Genomic DNA, 22,326 nt, shown 5'->3' with positions numbered 1-22,326 from the left:
TGTAGACCAGGCTGGTCTCGAACTCACAGAGATCCACCTGCCTCTGCCTCCCGAGTGCTGGGATTAAAGGCGTGCGCCACCATCGCCCGGCACAAGCAAAGTTTAAACAAAATAAAAGGAAACAAAATATTAGCTCATTATTTGTTGAAAAGAAAGTTATGGAGCTGGGACACTAGTGAATTTGTTTTTTGTCATCTGACAGACTCCTCAGCTCAAGAGTGGGTTCATAAAATTTCTGTAAAAGAGCGATATGAAATTGAAACCTAATCCTGTCACACTGTGAACAATTAAAATCAAAGAGGACACCACCATGAGAGCAAAATAATAACACTGGGGGAATTTTAATGCCAAGTAACCTCTCTTTCTTTTATTAGTATTTTAATATACTCAATAATATAAAGAAAACAAAAGATTAGATCTTGGGGTAAAATAAGAAAAATAAGGAATGTTCTATGCACACAACAGAAATGCAACCCTTCCATTGATGCAAAGAATCTTACATTGCTAAAATTCAATTTAATGAGTTCTTAAATGCATGACCTTATGGGAATTTGATAGCTATGGATCATCTGAACTTGTCAGTTGGCCCCATGCTGCGATAATCAATTTTTCAATGTCAGACTCATTTACTCCTCGAAGAATCCTAAAATAGCCATTCTCTCCCCACGACTTTCCCCAGGAATTGGCAGCAATCTGCAGGAAAAGACAAAAACATGAATATGTTGAGTATTATACTTTGATATTTTTAATCCTTTCTATAAAAACAGAAAAATACTAGATGTATTTAAATTGCTTTTGACTTGTACAGACAGTAATGATTAATCACCTAAACATTTTCTGAATAATGATCAAGGAGTTCTATTACTTATATCACATTAATATCCTTATGCGTATTCACTGGCAAGAGCCAGAATTGATGTGTTTTCAAATGTGGTAGTACATTTGGATTGCAGACTTGACATATTATACAGTCACCCAAGATGGGATTCTCCCTGAGGAATTCTGTAGATTGGGTTATTTTAGGAACAAGACTACAAGAAATTTTCTTAATATGATTAACTGAGATAGAAACTCCCACTCCTGAATGTGGGCTTTGCCATTTCCTGGGCTGAGCCCTGGGCTAAATAAGAAAAACAAAAAGGCAAGCTGAGAACTAGCATGTAGGTATTTTTTGCTCTCTATTCCTGACTATAGTTACAGTGTGAGCAGCTCCCCCGAACAGCTTGTGATATGAATTCCCCACCATGATGGGTCAGAATCTAGAAATGAGAGCTAAAATAAACCCTTTCTTCTGGTGTGGGTTTCCCTTCTATATACTATGAATATGTTTTATTGCCATTAGTTAATAAAGAACCTTCTTTCAGTCAGTGGCTTACCAGAGCATCGCCAGACTGGGAGAGTAGGTGAAGCCAGTGAGATACCACGTAGCCACTGCCAGAGGAGACAGATGCTGGAACCTTGCCAGTAGGTAGGCTACAACCTCATGGCGATGCACAAATGAATAGAGTTGGATTGATTTAAGATATAAGAGCTAGCTAGAAATACTCTCAAGCTATATTGGCCAAACAGTATTACAATTAATACAGATTTCTGTGTGATTATTTCTGGAGTCTGGGTAGCCAGGAAATGAACAAGCCGTCTCAGCCAACAGTCTTCCCTAAATGTCTTTTGTCTGGGTATTTTGTCATATCAAATGGAAAAGGACGTATGACATAGCAGCATGAGAGTTATGACCTATCCTTGTGTTAAACACCGGAAAGCCGAAAACAAATGATATATATTATTCTATGTTCAGGGGGAGTTCCAATCTAAAGAATTATGAGTAGCATAAGTTAAGTGCTAAGATGGATATGCTCATAGAGTGCTATTGAGATCACCCTAGCTGTATCACATTGATTTGCTTGGTTTAGGAAGGATGTAGACTGGCTATGTGAAATGATTGAGGAAGGCCGTGCACAAACTGACCAAATTCTCAATGTAGAGAGATTCTCTAGTAGAGGGAAGCAGCAAAGCCCATAAACACTAAGCATGAAGCGGTATAACAGAATTTATTGAAGTAATTAAATTGTTAAAATTCTTGTTAGATTGCTCACCCCGGCAGCAAACCTTAAATTCATCGTAGAGTACAAACCATCCTCAAACTCATTAATGCTCATTTGCACTAAGCCTTTCCTCCCTAGAACTAGCAAAATAGATATATAGATATGAACCACCAAGTCTGGTGACTGAATCCCTGCTTTCAGTTACATAATCTAATGAAGGCAGAGAAAAAGTCACTGAAAAAAGTAAAATCAGCAGGAATTAGAAGCTGTTCCTTTATTCTTTTGCTTTTTAAACTCTGGGGATGATTAGAGAGCTGGGATAGGTCCAGAATAACTCCTAGATCTGAAGCTTGAGTGAGTAAGTACATTGTGAAGCCAAAGCGCTAATGGAGTGTGCAGAGAATGTCATAAAGGCAGAAGAGGCACATGGAGAGAATTAGTTGACCACAACTAAATGCAGTAGACCAGCTCCGTAAATTAGAGACTTCATAACAACAGCTGCCACCGCTTGGCTTCCATTCACCCTGTGCTGGTTCTAAGATGGAAAATGATCTCGGGTGTGATCGACAGATATTCCCAGGGCATGTGGTGTTGCATTCAGCTTCCACAGTTTTCCCCTATGAGAACAGACTCCCTCAGCTTCAGAAATTGTCATGACAACATCAGTTTAAAAAAAAAAAAAAAAAAACAGCCAATTATCATCAGCACTTCTTATTTTAGATTTGGCTTTTTGCCTCTTCAATCATTCCTGACACCTGAAAGGAATGCGCTCAAACATGGGTCTGAAATCACAAATTCAGTGCGGCTCCTCAAAGTTGAAATGGACTTAGAATAGCTGGATATGAGACAGAGACAAAATGTGTGTCTTTGCAACTAGGTTCCAAACAAAATTCCAAGTCTCAAATTTTGGAGCCTGTTCCAATATATGAACATATTGGAAAATAATTTATATATGTATAACATGTATTCCCCAAAACAGATAAATCAAAAAAAATTAATCTCAAATGAAAAATATTTTAGAAACATTACTTTTATAATGAAACTATATTTGTAGCATTGTACTTTTGCCTGACTATCTGAAGATTAATTCCATACAAAATTCTGTCTTTTTATCTTTGGTGAATCTGGGAAGGACATGGAAAGTTTGCCAAACAAATGCAAATTCATATGCTAATGAAAGTTGTGAAGGCTAATCTTAGTTGTCAAACTGACTACATCTGGAATCAACTGAAACCCAAACAGCTGGGGACACCTGTGAGGGATTTTCTCGACTGGATCATTGGAAGTGGAAAGATCCACCCTAAATCTAGGATCCACCTTCCGGTGAGACTCACAAGAAAGGACACATAAGAAGGACGCTTCTGCTTTTGTGTATTTGCCGTCACTTTCCTGTCAAGTTTCTCTCTCTTCTGGCTGAGGCTTTCCTTCACTGACATTAGAACCAACTTCTCTGTAATTCCAATTCAGAAAAAGATTTGCAGTTCTCTAGGAATCTTTTGGGTCTCTACGACAAGATTGGGACTGCCGCGATTCACATAGAGTCCATCCAAACCCCACTTTTGTCACAAAGGGAGCAAGAATCTTTGGGAGTATGCTAAATTTGACCATTCATGATCTAAATGCTGGTAAATTAGAAATAAAATAAACTTTTCACAATCTTATACAATATATCTTCAAGAAATTTTTACCAATACCAAAGTTAGTTTTAAAGTATGGAAAGCATTTCTTTTATCCTTATAGAACAAAGCATGGGCATTCATTATTATCACACCCAACAGCATTTCAATGGAAGTTCCTTAGGTTTCATTTAATGAAGGGAAAGAAATATGAAGAATTCATAATAAGAAATGAAATTAATAAAAACAAGAGGTATAATTCTTTTTTCAGACCCTAATACTTCACCAGAATATCTTAGGAACTCACAGATATTTCCACTAATCTTGTGGGATACAAAATTAACATATAAATAGCAGAAGCCTTTCTATATACCAATTATAAACACATTATGAAAATAATCAGAGAAATATTTCTATATACAATAGCCAAAATATAACAAACACACAAACAACAACAAAATCCCTGGAATTTGACCAAAAATGTGAAATATGTCTACATTGAAAACATAAAAAAAATGAGAATTTTCTGTTGAGAATTCTCTATTTAGATCCTTGCCCCATTTTTTAATTGTGTTATTTTGTATTTTGATGTCTAGTTTCTTGAGTTCTTTATATGCTTTGGAGATCTGTCACCAGATGTGAGGTTGGTGAAGATCTTTTCCCATTCTGTAGACTACTGTTTTGTCTTATGTAGTGTGTCCCTTGGTCTTCAATTTGATTCCTTTGGTCTATGTGTCTGTTTTTATGCCAATACCAAGTTATTTTATGATCATGGCTCTATAGAGGAGCTTGAAGTAAGGGTTGGTGATACCTCCAGAAGTTCCTTTATTGTACAAGATTGTTTTTAGCTATCCTGGGTTTTTCGTTTTTTCACTTAAAGTTCAATATTGTTCTATCAAGGTCTGTGAAGAATTGTATTTGGATTTTGATGGAGATTGCATTGAATCTGTAGATTGCTTTTGGTGGGGTTGTCATTTTTATTATGTTGATCCTACCTATCTAAAAGCATGGGAGATTTTTTTTTCCATTTTCTGTTATCTTCTTCAATTTCTTTCTTCAAAGACTTAAAGTTCTTGTCATACAGGTGTTTGATTAGAGTTACCCCAAGATATTTTATTTTGTTTGTGGCTATTAAAAAGTGTAATGTTTCTCTGATTTCTTTCTTGGCCTGTTTATCATTTGTATCTAGGAAGGCTACTGATTTTTGAGTTAATCTTGTATCCTGTCACATTTCTAAAGGTGATTATCCCGAATCTCTCCAAGACCTTTATCATAAAGGGGTGTTGAATTTTGTCAAAGGCTTTTTGAGTATCTGATGAGATGACCAGGTATTTTTTTTTTAATTTCAGTTTGTTTATAAGATGAATTATATTGACAGATTTTTGTATATTTAACCATCCCTGAATCTCTGGAATGAAGCTTACTTGATCATAGTGGATGATTTTTCTGATGTGTTCTTGGAATTGGTTTGCCAGTATTTTATTGAGTATTTCTGTATCAATGTTCATAAGGGAGATTGATCTATAATTCTCTTTCTTTTCTGTATCTTTGTGTGTTAGAGTATCGGAGTAACTGTAACAGGAGGGGATAGGATGGTCAGTTGGGGAAGGAATGTTTCTAGCCAGCTTTTCTTAACGTAAATTATTCTCATACGCCTTTTGACTCTGAGCTTTCGCATTTCCTTACTTCAATGTATCTTACTTCACTCTTACTCCATGACTACTGTGAAGCTGGTGGCTGGCCTGAGTTTCCTCCTTTCATCTTTCTCGCATCCCTTTTTCTGCTCTGCTCCCATTTAAGAACCCTTCCAACACATGGTTCCTCCTTACTACTTCCTGTCAGCTACTTGCTGACTCAGCCTCCTGACCGCAGGTTAATTTTATTTAATCAAACAAATGTAACACGACTTTGCATCATTAAGCAAATATTTCACAGTATAAACAAATGTAACACATCTTAAATTAATATTCATAATGAACACTAGAAAGTGGGAAGACTGCTCATGCGTTAGTAGAATTAATATTATGAAAATAACCATTCTGTCAAAAGCTATTTCCAGATTCAGTACAGTTACACTCTCAGCCCTCATTTCAGTCTTCACAAGAATAAAAAAAATGTCCTAAAATTTCTATGGAGTCTTAGAAGACTCCAGATATCTGATATGATCCTAGCAAAATACTCAGTGTTGGTGGAATTAGCATTCCAGATTTCAAGACATACTACAAAGTGATAGCAATAAAAACAGTCTGGTATTGACTCAGAAAACAGACATGAAGAGCAATGGAACAAAATAAGAAGTCTAAACATTGCTACACATAACTACAACCACCTGAAAGTTGACAAAGATGCCAAAAACATACACTGGAGAGAAGAGCATCTTCAATAAATGGTGTTGTGAAAGCTCAGTGTCTACATGGAGAAGCATTAGATTAGACCTGGACCAATCAATCTGCATACAAGTTAACTCCAGTGGATCAAAGAGTTCGATATGAAACCTGAAAACACTAGAAGAAAATATAAGCAGTATCTCACAAGACATAGATGTAAGAAAGGATTTTCTGAGTAAGATTTCATTTGTTCGGGAATTAAAAAAAAGAAACCCCATTTGTTCAGAAACTAAGAAACTCAGAACTAAAAATCTTCTGTATGAATAAAAAATTTCAAATTTCTTGCTGATTAATTCATTAATATTTTAGTAAGTGTTTTATCGTGACTATTTTAAGACCTACGTACTAGGTATCATTTGTTAATTATATTAAAATCTTTCTACTATTGAATATTGGTTGTAATTGCCCTTATTCATGTAAATTTTTAGTATGTGCTACATTATGCCAATTGGAAGCACTGGTGTTGTGTTTAATTTCCACAAGGCATCCCCTTTCTGTACGTAGGAGAATATGCTAAGGGACTGATCAGCTCAGCATTGTAAAGCTTAAGTTGCTCAAAGACGAGAGTTTTATTAAACTCAATTCATATGTGGTTTCAGGTATTCCAAGATGATCAGCTCACAAAGGATCCTGAAACACTGAAGACTTTGTCCAGATTTTCCACCCGCTTTCTTGATGTACAACTTTGTTCCAGTGCTCAGTAGTTATTTCATTGGGGGTGGTGCAGATGCCAGCTTTTCATCCCTTTAGACTTCAGTCTAGATTGATTCTCATTCTCAATAATACTTTTTCTACCCTTGCAAAAACGGTTCTCAGCCTGAGCCTAGACTTACTAAATAATCCCAGATCACAGGAAAAGGTCAGAAATTCATTCAACTCTCATTTTAAAAATAAAGTATGTTTAAAATTTGTAGTAGGTCCTCTACGTATATGTTACGACTGTTTGCTTGGTATTTTGTGGAACTCCTAACAGTGGGACTCGGTGTGTCTCTACTCTTCTGCCTGCTCCTGAGACTGTTTTCCTCCTTTCGGGTTGTCCTTTCCAGCCGCAACTTTCGCCTTGCTTTATTGTATCCTGCTTGACTGTTTCTTGAAAGTCTGATCTTTTTGAAGAGGAAACAGGAAGAATGGATCTGGGGAAGAGGGGAGGGGATTTAGTTGTAGGGGAGGGAAGGGAAACTGTGGTTGTGGTGTATTGTATAGGAAAAGGATTTATTTTAAATAAAAATGGAAAAATAAAAGAATTGTATTGTTGCTTTTATTTAGCTTTGTTTCTGACTTTTGATATCTACTACATTTTACCCAACAATGAAAAACACCCAACAATTGCTATTAGAAGAAAGGACTAGGATGTTAATATTTTTAAACTACATCACATAAACCTTCAGAAGGTTTTGTATTTCAGGGTATATTGCAAAGTCAAATAAAAATAAATAAATATCCAAGAACCTTGATAAACCAAAAATGGGTATAATAAAATAAAAAGGAATGGTTGCCTTTACTTTTAGAAACACTTACTTTTCACATACCACGGGGATTAAATCTGTAGTCATCTGCCTAGTTAATTCAGTGCACATAGGCAATACAGCTTCTCCTATTCCTCCTGAGTCAGAGTGATTGCTCAGACAAGGTCGTGAATTAGTCTCCAAGGACATAACATTATCTTCCCCAGTATTTACATGCCAGAAGATACAAAGCCCAGTATTAGAGGACATTATCTGGTGTTTGTCCAGGCCTTGAAAAGATGTATTCATATTGTCAAAGACCAGGGCGATGTAATAAATGATGTTTTATTTTCCCTTATTCTTCAGGAAAGAATAAAACTGCTTTTCTCCTGAAAGTAACTGCAGAAATTCTCTGCTCTCTGTCACTTCAATCCTCAGAACCCGTATTATAAAAGCCTGATGTAGTAGTGCACAAATGCAATCCCAGTGTTAGCAGAGTGAGCATAAGTGGATCCCTGGAGCCTATTGTCTATCGGCACATTCCAGTCCAATGAGTGATATTGACCCCTCCAAAGAGTAGCAACAAAGGGACAACACTTTTGTTTTCCTTAGACCTCCGCACCTTCACATGAGCACACACAAACACACAAATACACACACAGAATGCATGTAGTAAAAATCTGAGTATATATGTGTGCATATATATATATATATGCATGTATCTGTGCATGCATCCATATGCATGCCATTTATAGATTCTCAGTTGGAAAAGATTAAAAAGAAGATGAGAAGATTTTATATTTTTCCCAGTGTATATTTCTTCATAACCATGCAGCAAATACTATCCAGTGTTATATGTTAGTAATTGTTATGAATTAACTACATTAAAACATGGCTTTATCTAAATATTATATTATTATGAAATATTATATATTATGAAATAAATTCATTCAATAAGAATCTCAACATAGGAGATTAACTGCAAATATTAAAATAACATTTTCCTTCACAGTATTTTAAACTATAAGACAATAATATCATTTTAGAAGAAGTTTATAAAAAATTCTTCCAGTGACTGTAAATCCCAACAATGACTTATATGTTATATTCATTCTGCTCTGCCCATTTAGATTTAGATTCTGAGGTATAGATTTTTTTATTTCTACAACTGTCTTTAGGCTAGAGGTTTATATGAGATTGACACCCATAGGCTCATTTATTTGAATACTCAGTTGTTGGAATAATTCGGGATGAGTTAGGTGGTGTGGCCTTGTTGGAGGAGGTGCAATGCTGTGGTTGGGTTTTTGTTACTAAAGCATTGTTCCATTTTAAGTCTAGAGCGCTCTCTCTCTCTCTCTCTCTCTCTCTCTCTCTCTCTCTCTCTCTCTTGCTCCGCCTACAACTTGGACTTGTGGATCAAGATGTAAATTGTCAGGCTTTCTTGCTGCATACCTTTGTCCTGCCATCATGGACTCTAACCTATTGAAACTGTAAGCCCCTAAATTAAATATTTTCTTTTATAAGTTGTTTTGGCCATGGATTTTTTTCACAGCAATAGAAAAGTAAATGAGATACAAGTTGCTATCAGGGACTGCAATGTAGAATATGGAATTTCAGTTAAAAGGCTTCAGCAGGGAAGCATCTGGGCTAGAGACCAATCTTGTAATATTTTGACCAAAAATATAGATGTCCTTTGCCTTTGTTTTAAGAATCTTCCTGAGGCTAAATTGAAATGTGGATCTAATTTCCTTGGTTGAGGATATCTCAAGAGAGCCTAATATTAACTCTGTTGCACAGTTATTAGTAATTACCCTTATACAAGTCTACAATGAAAAAGAGAAATCATGCCTATACATATATATGTATATGAGAGAGAGAGAGAGAGAGAGAGAGAGAGAGAGAGAGAGAGAGAGATTAAAGTAAAGAAAGAAAAGAGCACCAGCACCAGGAAATTTATGCTGGAGTCAAGGCAAATGCTGAAAGAGATGAGAAAATTAAAGAATGGCCTGTTTTAGAGTGGAGTGAAGGGAGGGGTGCCCTCAAGGCAATCACCCATCCAGCTAAGCTTTCAAGTTGTACAAAGGAAAGATCTGAAAATTTTTCTGTACATAATAAACAACAACAGAGGGAAGCATATTCAAGTGTGATTCAAGAGATCCAAGCTCCCTTCCAAGAATCCAGTCAAATTTGGCTTTGTTGTCAACATGTTCTGGTGTAAGCATCATGAAAGACACATGGGTAAAGGGTTGTAGAATCTTCCTTAATGTTAAGGAGAACTTCTGAGGTCAGGTTCATGGCGGGGGACTCTTTCCATGGAGGCTCTAAGTGGTACTGAAAGTAGAAACTAGATTGACTGGGGAATCCAATATGTTGTAGATGCCAGGTCCTTGAGACATCTGCCAAGGAGAGTTTCAGACAAGGAGTGGAACCAGTCCAGTAAAACTGCAAGGGTAGAATGATCTAAGTCCTTGGACATGACATGGAGCTACAGAATTTGGTGTTTTCCCTGCTGGGTTTAGTCTTGTTTTGACCCAATATTTCTTTGCTATGTCTTCCACTTTAGAATGGCATATTCTCTGTCATTATATGTTAGAAGGATATAATTTGCTTTTTTGATTTTATAGAGTTACAGTTAAGAGAGTTCTTTGAGTCTCAGAAGAGACTTTGAACTTATACTGTGTTGAGACTGTGAAAGACAATGGAGAATATTGAATTTGGAATAAATGCATTATATAAATATTTGTGTGTGGTGTGTGGTGTGTGTGTGTTATAATTTGTCTATAAACTATGTGAACCAAGGGTGGTGGTTTAAATAAAAATGGCCCCATATGCTCATATGTTGTTGGAACTGTTTGAGAAGGATTAGTAAGTATGGCCATATTTAATGAGGTGTGTCCTCAGGAATGGGCTTTGAGGTTTCAAACGACTTGAACTATTCCCAGTCCCTCTCCCTGCTTTGTAGTGGTGTCTCAAGATGTGACCTCTCAGCCACTATTTCAACTTGACACCTGCTACCATGCTCAACACCATGAAAGTTATGGACTCTAACATTGAGACCATAATTAAATGTTTTATATATATATAGCGCTTTGGATGTAGTGATTTATCACAAAAATAGAAAAGTGACTAAAACTCTCTCTCTCTCTCTCTCGTGTGTGTATGTGTGTGTGTATGTATGTATGTATGTATGTGTGTATGTATGTATGTATGTGCTGCTTCTGTAAGTAAAGCCACTTGCTGATAAGACTGATATTCTGAGTGAGTTTGGCCTCTACAGCCAACATAGTTGAATGAGAAATTTTACTTCTGCAAATTATCCTCTGATAGACATTTGCTTGATTCATGCCCATACATATAAACACACACTCACAAAATAAATAAATAACAATGGAATTTTTAAAACTTAAAAATAAGCTCAGGATAATTAGCTGCATTTTTATAAAACTGACTATTTTCATCAATATGTTTTAACCTTACCTGTATCTTATTAGGGTATGTTATTTTGGAAGTAGTTTTCTTTTAGATGGGGTCTCTTGTAACCTGAGCTGGATTTTTAATTTACTCTGTATCCAAGGATATCATGAACTTTTGATACTCCTATTCTAGCTAAGTGCTGAGATAATAGGCATTCACCAGCATACCTGGTAAAGGTCCATGTTACTTTTGACACTAAATGTTAACACTTTTCCAGTGAAAACAGATGTGTGTGTTATAATTGGCAAAAGAACAAAACAAAAAGACAAAAAACACTTTTAACTTTTATAAGATATGTGTATATATATATAATACAACATAGTAGTTAGGAATGATATTAATGTAGGAAAAGCCTCAAGTTTGTTTATATGCATACAAAAATGAATGAAGTACAAGCATTAATTCCATCTAGATGATAACAGAACAAATAGTTGTCCTGTTGATTCTCAATTTGAAAGAAATAAAATCAAATTCTTCTTTTACAACTTGAAAGCACTGGACTTGAAGAAAACAATTATTATAGTACAAACTGTTATAATTAGTTTTGTGCTGAAGAAAAGTCAATGTGTGGAAAACATTGTAGGCTGTGATTACATAATATGAACCTGGGAAAAGAGGAACTGGTTTTCACTTCACAATCAGAATTCTACTGGAAGGCCTTACATACCCAATATTTTTCTTTCTTCCCTTTTGCTCCTCTCAGTGTGCCCCATCTACAAATAATAACAATGATTAATTAGTTAGCTCATTTGGTTTGTTCCTTCAGAACAATGATTTTGCCGATATTCTTTTGTATTTTCCATGTTTATGTGTTTTACAACAAAAAATGTCATGATAGACTTCCAAAAATTTAGTACTATAGCTTTCCTTAATGTGGGAATGATTTCTTATTAATAAAGAAACTGCCTAGGCCCATTTCATAGGCCAACCCTTAGGTAGGCGGAGAAAACAGGACAGGATGCTGGGAGAAAGAAGCTGAGTCAGGGAGTCGCCATGATTGTCCCACTGCAGACAAATGCAGGTTAAGATCATTCCTGGTAAGCCAGATTGTGGGCCACACAGAATAATAGAAATGGGTTAGATCAATATGTAAGAGCTAGCCAATAAGAGGCTGGAACTAAAGGGGCCAGGCAGTGATTAAAAGAATACAGTTTCCGTGTAATTATTTCGGGGCATAAGCTAAGCTAGCCATCTGGGCAGCCGGGTGCGGGGGACACAGCTTTGCCGCTCCTATTTCAACATTTCCTCTTCACTATGACATTATTTAAGTGAACAGCATAGAGTGATCTTTATCCAAATGACATAAAATGAAACTTATCTACAAAAAGGGAAAGACCCTGTCATAAATGATGGCCTCAGAGACAAGCAATATCCAGCTTGAGACAGTCAACTGAGGCCCCTTGAAAAAGTTGATCCCATTTTCATGTGGACTAAAACACAAACACAGGGGTTCCATCAATGTTGCACAGACACCCTCTTTCCTGCTGCATAAGTCTTATACAGGTACAGGGGTTGGGGGTTGAGTGCCGATTTTCTTCTAAGTAAGCCCTCACCTATGCTCTGTAGGGAAGCCCAATGAATTCATCAGTTCCCCAGAATGAACTTTTATGAAATGGTATCTCAGTTTGTCATTGAAACATTGGGAGAGAGGATAGACAATGCTTACATATCACCCTCAGACGGAATTTTAGAAACAGGTCCTAGGTCAATTGGGTCCAGATAGTTCCCATGTTTTCATATAGTTCACTGAATTTCTATCGTAAATGAAACAATCTAAATGACCTCTAAGACTATTGAAGTATAAAGTATAGTGAAAATGTGAATAATTGTTATAGGTGGAGGCATTACATAAGATATTCATACATACATACTGCCTAGTGAAGTATTAACATCTCTAATCTCTGTATATATGTGCACATGTGGTAACTGAATCCTAGATTCTCAGTAGCATGTAACTGTTGTAGCAGAATTGTTTGCACTGCCACCCTGCTGTGCCAGTAAAACTACAGGGATTGACTGACTGGGATTAGTCATAGAGTTGTTGGAAGACTGTGGAAGACAAATAGAGAGGGACAGGGAGAAAAAAAGAGGAGCTGAGGGAGACTTCTTGGGTTTTAGATGGGTAAACTGTGGAGAGCATAGTCAGTCGATTGCCCCTCTGCCATTCATTAGATTTATCAGGATTTTATCTCAATTTCTGACTTGTGAATTTTTATTAATATTAGAACAATTTGGGTAAATACTAGACCTGGTGCCCACATTGAGCACCAATGAATAAATGGGACCTCCTGAAACTGAGAAGCTTCTGTAAAGCAAAGGACATGGTCATTAAGACAAAATGGCATCCTACTGAATGGAAGAAGATCTTCACCAACCCCTCATCATACAAAGGCCTGATCTCCAAAATACATAAAGAAGGAACTGGACATGAAAATTCTAATTAACCCAATTAAAAAATGGGGTACTGAACTGAAAAGAGAATTCTCATCAGATGAAGTTCAAATGGCCAAAAGACACTTAAGGTCATGTTCAACCTCCTTAGCAATCAGGGAAATGCAAATCAAAACAACTTTGAGATACCATCTTACACCTGTCAGAATGGCTAAAATCAAAAACACCAATGATAGCCTTTGCAGGAGAGGATAATCCACTGCTGGTGGGAATGCAAACTTGTGCAACCACTTTGGAAATCAGTGTGGTGGTTTCTCAGGAAATTGGGAATCAATCTACCTCAGGATCCAGCAATATCACTCGGGAATATACCCAAGAGATGCCCAGTCATACTACAAAAGCATTTGTTCAACTATGTTCATTTGTATTTGTACATGGAAACAACCTAGATGCCCCTCAGTGGAAGAATATAAAGAAAGTGTGGAATATATACACATTAGAGTACTACTCAGTGGTAAAAATAATGACATTTTGAATTTTGCATGCAAATGGATGGAAATAGAAAACACTATCCTGCGTGAGATAACCCAGACCCAAAATGATGAATATGGTATGTACTCACTCAGTAGTGGATTCTACCCATAAACAAAGGACATTAAGCCCATAGTTCACAAGCCTAGAGAAGCCAAATAACAAGGTGAATCCAAAGAAAAACATATATAGTTCCTCCTGGAATTTGGAAGCAAACAAGATTGCCAGGCAAAAGTGGGGAGCATGGGGGTAGGGTAAGAGTGGGTGTGGAGTTAGGGGAAGGGGAGAGGGGGAGAGAGAAGGGATAAAAGAAGGACTGGAGAGAGGTTGGGGGAGTGGGAGGGTAGAGATGGAGGAAGGGCAGATATAGGAGCAGGGAAGAAAATATCTATATTAAGGGAGCCATTTTAGGGTTGGCAAGAGACTAGGCTCTAGAGGGGATCCCAGGTGTCCATGGGGATGTTCCCAGCTAGGTCTTTGGGCAGTTGCCTCAACTGGTCTTGCCCCACTATCACACTGATGATTATCTCGAATATCACCATAGAATCTTCGTCTGGTGACAGATGGAGATAGAGACAGATACCCTCATCAGAGCAACGGACTGAACTCCAAAGGTCCAGTTGAAGAGCAGAAGGAGAGAGAGAATATGAGCAAGGAATTCTGGACTGAGAGGGGTTGGTCTACCCACTGAGACAGTGTGCCTATTCTAATGGGAGCTCATCAAATCCAGCTGGACCGGAACTGAATGAGCATGCAATCAAACTGGACTCTCTGAATGTGGCTGACAATGGGGGCTGACTGAGAAGCCACTGATAAAGGCACTGGGACTTGTTTCTACTGCACATACTGGCTTTTTGGGGCCCTAGTCTATTTGGATACAAATCTTCCTAGTCCTGGATATAGGGAGGATGGCCTTGGACTTCCCACAGGGCAGGGTTCCCTGACCTCTCTTAAGGAGGGAGGGGGAGGTAGGAGGGTGGGGTGGGGAAGCAGTTGGGAAATGGGAGGAGGGGAGGAAATGTAAATTTTTTTTTTTTATTTTCGAGACAGGGTCTCTCCGTAGCTTTTGGTTCCTGTCCTGGAACTAGCCCTTGTAGACCAGGCTGGCCTCGAACTCACAGAGATCCACCTGCCTCTGCCTCCCGAGTGCTGGGATTAATGGCGTGCGCCACCACCGCCCGGCGAAATGTAAATTTTTGAATGGAAAAAAATTAAAAATTAAAAAGAAAGATTTATTCTTTCAAAAAAAAGGGACCAGACACCAATCAAAACAGGTAGCCCAGGTGATCCAGCCTCTCAGAATGCCTCAAACTCTACATCTAGAGCAACTTCAAAGCTTCTAGCTGAGATGGTCTAGCCTCAGAGACTATCTAAGCAAAACATCAGTTAAGTTCTACATTTTTTCATAACACAAAGACCAAACAAAAATAATATATCCAGATCTACCAGGACTGACCATTATCCCAATTTTCTCAGAGTCCCCTAAAGATGCTATCAACCCCAGACAACAGGAAGCAGTCTAGAGAAAGTGACAACCACACTTCAAAAAGGTTGGGTGGGTTATTTTTGGTCATATGGTTAGTTATAGATATAACTTGGTTACAAGTTATTACTGATCATGCTCGAGAAAAAAATAAACAATGGAGATTATATTCAGGGATCTCTTTCTGAAGGGAAAAGAGGGGGATACAGCATAGAAATGATGGGATAAAAGAGTGAGTTGTTGCGTTTACATTTGCATGACCTGTAGTCTCTAATATGTTACACTGTTATGAATCTTTGTAGATTAATGCAAATTTAAGGTTTATTTTTGTTATATAGTATTATATGCTTCTATTTCTTGTTTAAGGTATATTACCTATGCAGCTCATTTAAAAATGTAATGTATAGTTCTAATCCTTGAAAGTTATTTAGGATAATAAAGAAAGACATGTTAATAGCTAGTCATCTATAATAATCAAATTTAGGTTAGGTATTTGTTCGAGGTCAAACAGAGATATATTTTAAATAGATAGATTGCCTTCAAACATTTCAAAGACATACAGAATTTGTCATTTAAAATATTTTAATAGCATAAGGCTTTTCAAGATAGTGAGACACATCTGTTCTAGCAGCACAAACTTACCTCAAAAAGGATGCTGGACATTGAAAAGCCTCCAAATAGAATTTGATTTCAATGAGGCAAAGCTAGCCATTTGGGAAAAAAATTGAACTTGCCTCTATTGCTAATTGTATGCTCTCCAAATTGTACAAATAGAAATTTTGTTGAATAGCCAAGACAAGGTAGGACAACTCTTCAAAATTATTGCTTGACAGAAAAGTCTGTCAAGAGTTATAGACTTGTAGAATGAAAGTGGATGCACCAATTTTGCAGATGAAACTTGGGTGACTGCCCAAGGAAGTCAGATGTTTCTGTCATTTTTTAGGTTTGGAAGTTGTTTACTCTGTACTTCCTTTTTAATCCCTTTAAATTATATCGCTCTTGGGTCTTTGATAAGATTTAATACTAGATATTTATAGTTACAGTTTACTTTGCTACAAAATTGAGGAAAAAATTACAAAAGTATAAATTATGTAATGTTGAGAAACATAAAAGCTTAAGTTGATTATTTAAGATAATATTTTAATGTCTAAAAAGATACTTCAGAGTTGGTAATATATGGTAGGATAGAAGGTAAACTAGGTACAAAACTTTTGACTCACCAAGACAGAATAGATAATGGAATGTTTTCTCTGTACTTTCCAAAAGCAAATAGACTGAATATTATGAATGTAATTCTCATCTGATAATTGTCCTTATTGTATATAGTTTTACCATTTAGAATTAAACTTTTCCTTTTGATTTAGACAAAAAGGGGGAAATGTTGTGTGATATTTGTGTACTGTATGAAAATATATTGCTGTGATTGGCTTAATTGGTTTAATAAAAGGATGAATGGCCAATCTCTAGGCAGGATGTATAGGTGAGACTGTTGGGGGAGGCTTCTGTGCCGCCCAGTCCTGCAATAAACACACAGAAACTATATTATTTGCAGTAGTATTTGGCCAATAGCTTAAGTATTTCTGGCTAGCTCTTATATCCTAAACTAACCCATTTCCACTAATCTATGCATCACCATGAGGTCATGGCCTATGAGCAAAGTTTCAGTGATCTCCTGTGAAGGCGTCTGTCTCCCACGGGTGGCTACAAGGCTTCTCTCTGACTCTGCCTACTCTTTCTATATATCTCTTTCAGCCTGGCTTACTCTGTTAAGCCACTCGCTGAAAGCAGCTTCTTTATTAACCAATGGCAATAACATATTCACAGCATATATCACCTCCCACATTATAGGACTTCCAGGAATATAGAAAGAGAGAAAATAGGAGGAGAAATCTAGGTACAAGAAGGAGTTCCCAGCCAATGTTGAGGAAGCATGGAGAGATGTCAGTATGGAGAGATGAGGTACTGGGTCATGCAAAGGAATGTGAATTAAAAATATGGGTTAATTTAAGTTGTAGGAACTAGTTAGGAACAGACCTAAGGTAAGGCCATGCTTTCATAATGAATAATAAGTCCTCATGTCATTATTTGTAAGCTAGTAGCCCAAAGAAGAATTCATATACTTGTAACAGTTTTTAAAGAAACTGAACCTCAAATATATTGGTTTTTTTCTTCTTAACTAAGTCCCTAAGGTGAGTATTATTTACATCATCCTGTAGGGATATTTCATATGTATTTTAATAAATAAAATTTGCCTGAAGATCTGAGAGGAAAACAGTCCCTCTGGCCAGCCTTACAAACAATGCAGTTGTAACACACACTTTTAATACCAGGAGCCACAGTGGTTTACCATATAAACCAGGCAGTGCACACCTTTAAACCCATCCTAGGAGAAAGCTCTCAGACATAGCCTCATTCTGAGATTACTGGAGGCAGGATCTCCATTTCAGACTGAGGTAGAGGTAAGAGCCACTGACGGGCTATTTTGCCTTTCTGACTTGCAGGCTGAATCCCAACATCTGTTTCTGGGTTTTTATTAATTGTGCTACATCATCTACTTAATGGCATAATGACTGGCTGAATAGAATTCTAAGTAGAAAAGTTGAATCAGGAAACCATATCTCATATTCTTTAACATATTATATTTCCCCTTTCTTTCTCTCTCTCTCTCTCTCTCTCTCTCTCTCTCTCTCTCTCTCTCTCTCTCTCTTTCTTTTTGTTTGAGAAAATGTTTTACTATGTTACTTGGGCCAGAAATTCATTATGCAAAGCAAGTTCCATGGGAGAAATCTTGCCTCTGCTTCCTGAGCTTTGGAATTATAGCCATACACCACCACAGTCATCTTATGTTGCTTTTCTTTATTATAAACACATAACATCTCAATTGTGGAGTATCCTATATAACACTGGATTGTATGGGATAAAGCACATTGACTTCCTTTTTCATATAATGTGATGGGCTGTGAGAATAAAATTTTATTTTTCTCTGACATTGCACTAACATTTCCTTAATGTGTACAATCTCATCCTCAGAGTTCCAAATTTTATAGGACAAAATTTTATAGGACAAGCTTTCCCAGAAAACGCATAACTTAAATTACACAAATATTTTATAATCTGTCCATTTGCACAAATGGTGTTTAATGGTTAAAAGAACAATTATAACATAGTGCAAAGCTTTTGTCCGAAAATGACAGGCCTTTGTTTTAGAGCAATTTTCTCTCAATTGAAACATTTTTCCAGGATGGTAGGAGAACACTTGTAAGACTCAGGAAGTAAACAACTCAGAAGTCTCAGGAAGTTCCTGAAACTACCAAGGTTAACAAGGTCTCTCCCCAAAATATGGAAGCAGTAAAAAAGTATTGGAGGAGGGAAGAATGACTATCTGAACTGCCTAAAAGAGGCTCTAAGACCTACAAAGTTGCCTGCAAGACACACAGTGAGCTCCAGGGATGCAGTTTCCATAATTGTCAGTCAGGTTGAGGTGGACTTCAGTGACATAGCTGCCTCTGAGCTGTCCTTGCTTCTGTAATGAACCTCTCACTCATGCCTCCCCAAGCAACCCCCATAAACTCATTGGTTAACGAATTTGGTTTTTAGTAGACTCATTTTTTTGTTCTGTAGTTGATTGTCTATCTCAAGTAAATGGGTCATTGTTTTGATCTCCCCTGGAGATGCTTCACACAACAGCTTCTGGTAGGGTTCTTGGAATATTCCTTTGCTTTTGTATTCTTTGTCATAAGCACATGAAACAAGTCTGTGATAAGAAAGTTTAAGAAAATCTGAGGAACAACTTTCTTTCAATCTTGTCTGAGGCTGGGTGGTAATTGCACTAATGATCTCCCTTTTTCTCTGCTATTCAAAAGAATATGTATTCTTGTTCCAAATCAGGGTAGCTTACTGAATAAGTTAACAAGAGGAAAGACTTCAATTTCCAAAGCCATTATATAGTTTTATAGTTACTTTTACATATTTGTAACTTTTCTTTCAAAAGCCATTGATTGTCAATCATAAGTGTGTCAAAAGATTAGAAGACTGTTATTTCAAGTACTAGATCACATCAGAAGTCTATGTATCTATGTGTGTTTGAATGTATCTTTGTGTGTACCACATCAGTGTATCAAAGTCAGAACACACTTTCAGATGTTGGTACTCTTCTACTTGTTCCTCCTGCTATTGACTACAGGATAATTGCCTGTGAGCATCCAGGGAATCTTTCTCTAAGTCTCATATTCACTTATGAAAGATGGGATTATAGACTCTACTTCTAAGAGGTCTGATATTTTTGTGGGTTTGGGGGATTTAAACTTGGTCTTTATGTTTGTGTGGTGGCAAACGTTATACTTACTGAACAATCTTCCCAAACATATATATATATGAAAACATCACTCATTTTCTGTTCATTGACCATAGCAATCCTAACAATTTCAGAATGCCTTCAGTATGCTAGAAAAGTACCTTCCATGTGGTCTGCCTGACACATTAGCTGTTTACTTAAAGTACAAAATATAAGATTAAATCAGAAGAACCACTCATCTCTGAGATTATATAAGCATAACATAGTTCTTCTGTTCAAGATCCTAACAATACTGTGAGAAATTGATTTGAAAAGGTGTGTGACAAACTTGTTATTAAAATAGTTCTGAAGGAGTTATTTCCCTGATATTATGCATATCATATAGAAAAATTTTGCAATATTCAAACAATTTACAAACTCAAAGTGACCACTATTACTCTGTCACTTGGTAAGGTTTTCTGAATTCCTTGTGCTCTGGTGAATTTAGGAATGAAGCATAGAAGGACAAAGAAATTAATAGAGAAAACAGATGAAATTTACAGCAAAAATATACCATGAAATAGACACTGTATTTTCATAAGCCTACTTAGCATACCCTCAGTACTCTCATATATGTCATGATATGTTTAGAGAAAATGAAAATCATGCTGACAAATGGAATTAAAACTCAACAATGTGACATTCACTTACACAAAACATTTTCCTACAAAATATTAAGAGCTACTTAATCACTTCAAATTCTTCATTATTCATAGCAATTCTAAGTAAAAGTAAAAGAAATTGCCTACGTTGGCTGACTTTTAAGAAATATTTTTGTCTTTATAGCTGTTCACTTGTCAACATCCTGCACTGTGCTTCTGTTCTCTGTTGTAATGATTAAAAGGATATTTTTAGGAAATAGGATAGGAAAGACAGCAACAATTTTAAAAACGTGGGAATTACCCTAAATATCTTCTCAAAAAGAATTTAATTATAGCTTTAATATACTTTTTAAAAATGATAGTCATAGCTGGGCCTTAAACACCTGGAATCACAGCTATTCTGGAGGGAAACAAGTTCAAGGAGCAACTGTAAAATTGCAAAGTAAGACAAGGTCTGGGGATGTGGCTCAGCAGTATTTATCTAGTATGTCTGAGGCTTATTTCTGTTAACTCTAAATAATGAATAAATAAATAATAAAGAAACTAATAAATCATCATCATTTCAAACCCAGGGAAGATGCTGACATTGAGATCATAATAAACATTCATGAAATCGACAGCGAAACAGATGAATCACAACCGTCTAGATGCGAGAAGAGAAAACACAAAGGACGGCAGCTGGGTTGAATATTTCTAGGGAGGTGGAGTCTTGTGGAAGAATATTTTAACAGACTCTCCACCATTGTGTGCACTTCAAATGGAAATAAAACATCACAGAGAGAAAAATTACCACTATAGAAACCACTTAGTTAACCTAGTCTCTGGGGCAAACAACAAGGAAGGCCAACTCAAATTCAGCACTTACATAGTGACCTTCAAATGTCCTTTCATTTTCTGATCTTCTCCAGAAGGCATCTAAGCTGGTCATCAGATATGGTGTAGGATTGTTGTGGAGTATTGTAACAAAACCAGACTTGAGGGCTATTTCCCAAATATCCCCATACCCTAGAGACTAAATGATGATAAGAACTAATATTGTTGATTTCTTTTAACAGCTGTATCAGTAACACTAAAAAGTGACTCTCAAATTGAAGAGTATGGTGCTTGCTTTGTGAGATGTACAGGCAACGGGAATAAGAGGAACACAGATGAGGTAAATGACAGGATTTGTTGATTCATTTCCATGAGCTGAAAAGGAATAGAAGTCAAGATCCACTCTGGAATTTCAAGGCTAAATCGATAGTTATGTACTATATATGTTACCTGTGAAGCACCTTGTATTACACAGCTATGTTTCCTGATGATAGAATATTTTACCACTGTCTAATACCACCATTACAGAAATAAGACATCTTCTGTTGAGATCTCAGTATTGGTGGTTGATGGTGGCTATCCATATTAATCTTTAACACAGGACAATTCACGGTTATAGATGGCAAATAGACTTAACAATTCTGGAAAGTTGATTAAACATACCTAACAAACCTGAAAAGGGAAATTCTGAAAAAGCAACTCCACACAGTGAGAAATTTTGCTATAGTGATCATATTCCTAATTCACACAACAAAACCACATTTGTCTAGAAATCCAATTTCTATAAATATCTGGAGTAAAAAGTAAGGAGTTATATTATTCTTTTAAAAATTATTATTTATTTTCTTCCCCTCCGTGTGTGTGTGTGTGTGTGTGTGTGTGTGTGTGTGTGTGTGTGTGTGTACGTGTGCGCACGCATCTGTGTGCCCTTACGTGCATGTGGAGGTCAGAGGCAACCTGAAACTATTGGTTCCCTTTCCACCATGTGAGTTGTAGAGACTGAATTCAGGTCATCAGACTTGGCAGAATGTACCTTAACCTGCTGACCCATGTCTTCAGACCTAACACTTGTTTTTATTTATGCGTTGCAGGGAGGGGGTTAGAGGAGTTGTGGGTATGGTGTTGAAGATCAAAAGAGGATACTGAACCACCTGGAGCTGGAGTTACATGTCATGCCGTGTGTGTGCTCACATCTCCCTCCATCCCTCC

The 22,326-nt window shown here is 36.8% G+C and overlaps 1 protein-coding gene across 1 annotated transcript in view; it reads right to left on the bottom strand.

Annotated features, from left to right (window-relative positions):
• Positions 1–558: 558 nt before the first annotated feature.
• Positions 559–22,326, bottom strand: part of Tinag (tubulointerstitial nephritis antigen) — an 85,146-nt gene continuing 63,378 nt past the window's right edge. Inside the window, exons 10-11 of the mRNA XM_005347605.2 lie at positions 11,632–11,677; positions 559–693 (exon numbers count right to left, since the gene is read on the bottom strand). Coding sequence (XP_005347662.1) covers positions 559–693; positions 11,632–11,677 — 181 coding nt within the window. The remainder of the gene's footprint in view (positions 694–11,631; positions 11,678–22,326) is intronic.

Source organism: Microtus ochrogaster, chromosome 5 (genome assembly GCF_000317375.1).
Source record: "Microtus ochrogaster isolate Prairie Vole_2 chromosome 5, MicOch1.0, whole genome shotgun sequence".
NCBI classification, from domain to species: Eukaryota; Metazoa; Chordata; class Mammalia; order Rodentia; family Cricetidae; genus Microtus; species Microtus ochrogaster.
The sequence above is the reverse complement of the archived record's forward strand: the minus strand, read 5'-3'. Positions and strand labels throughout refer to the sequence as shown.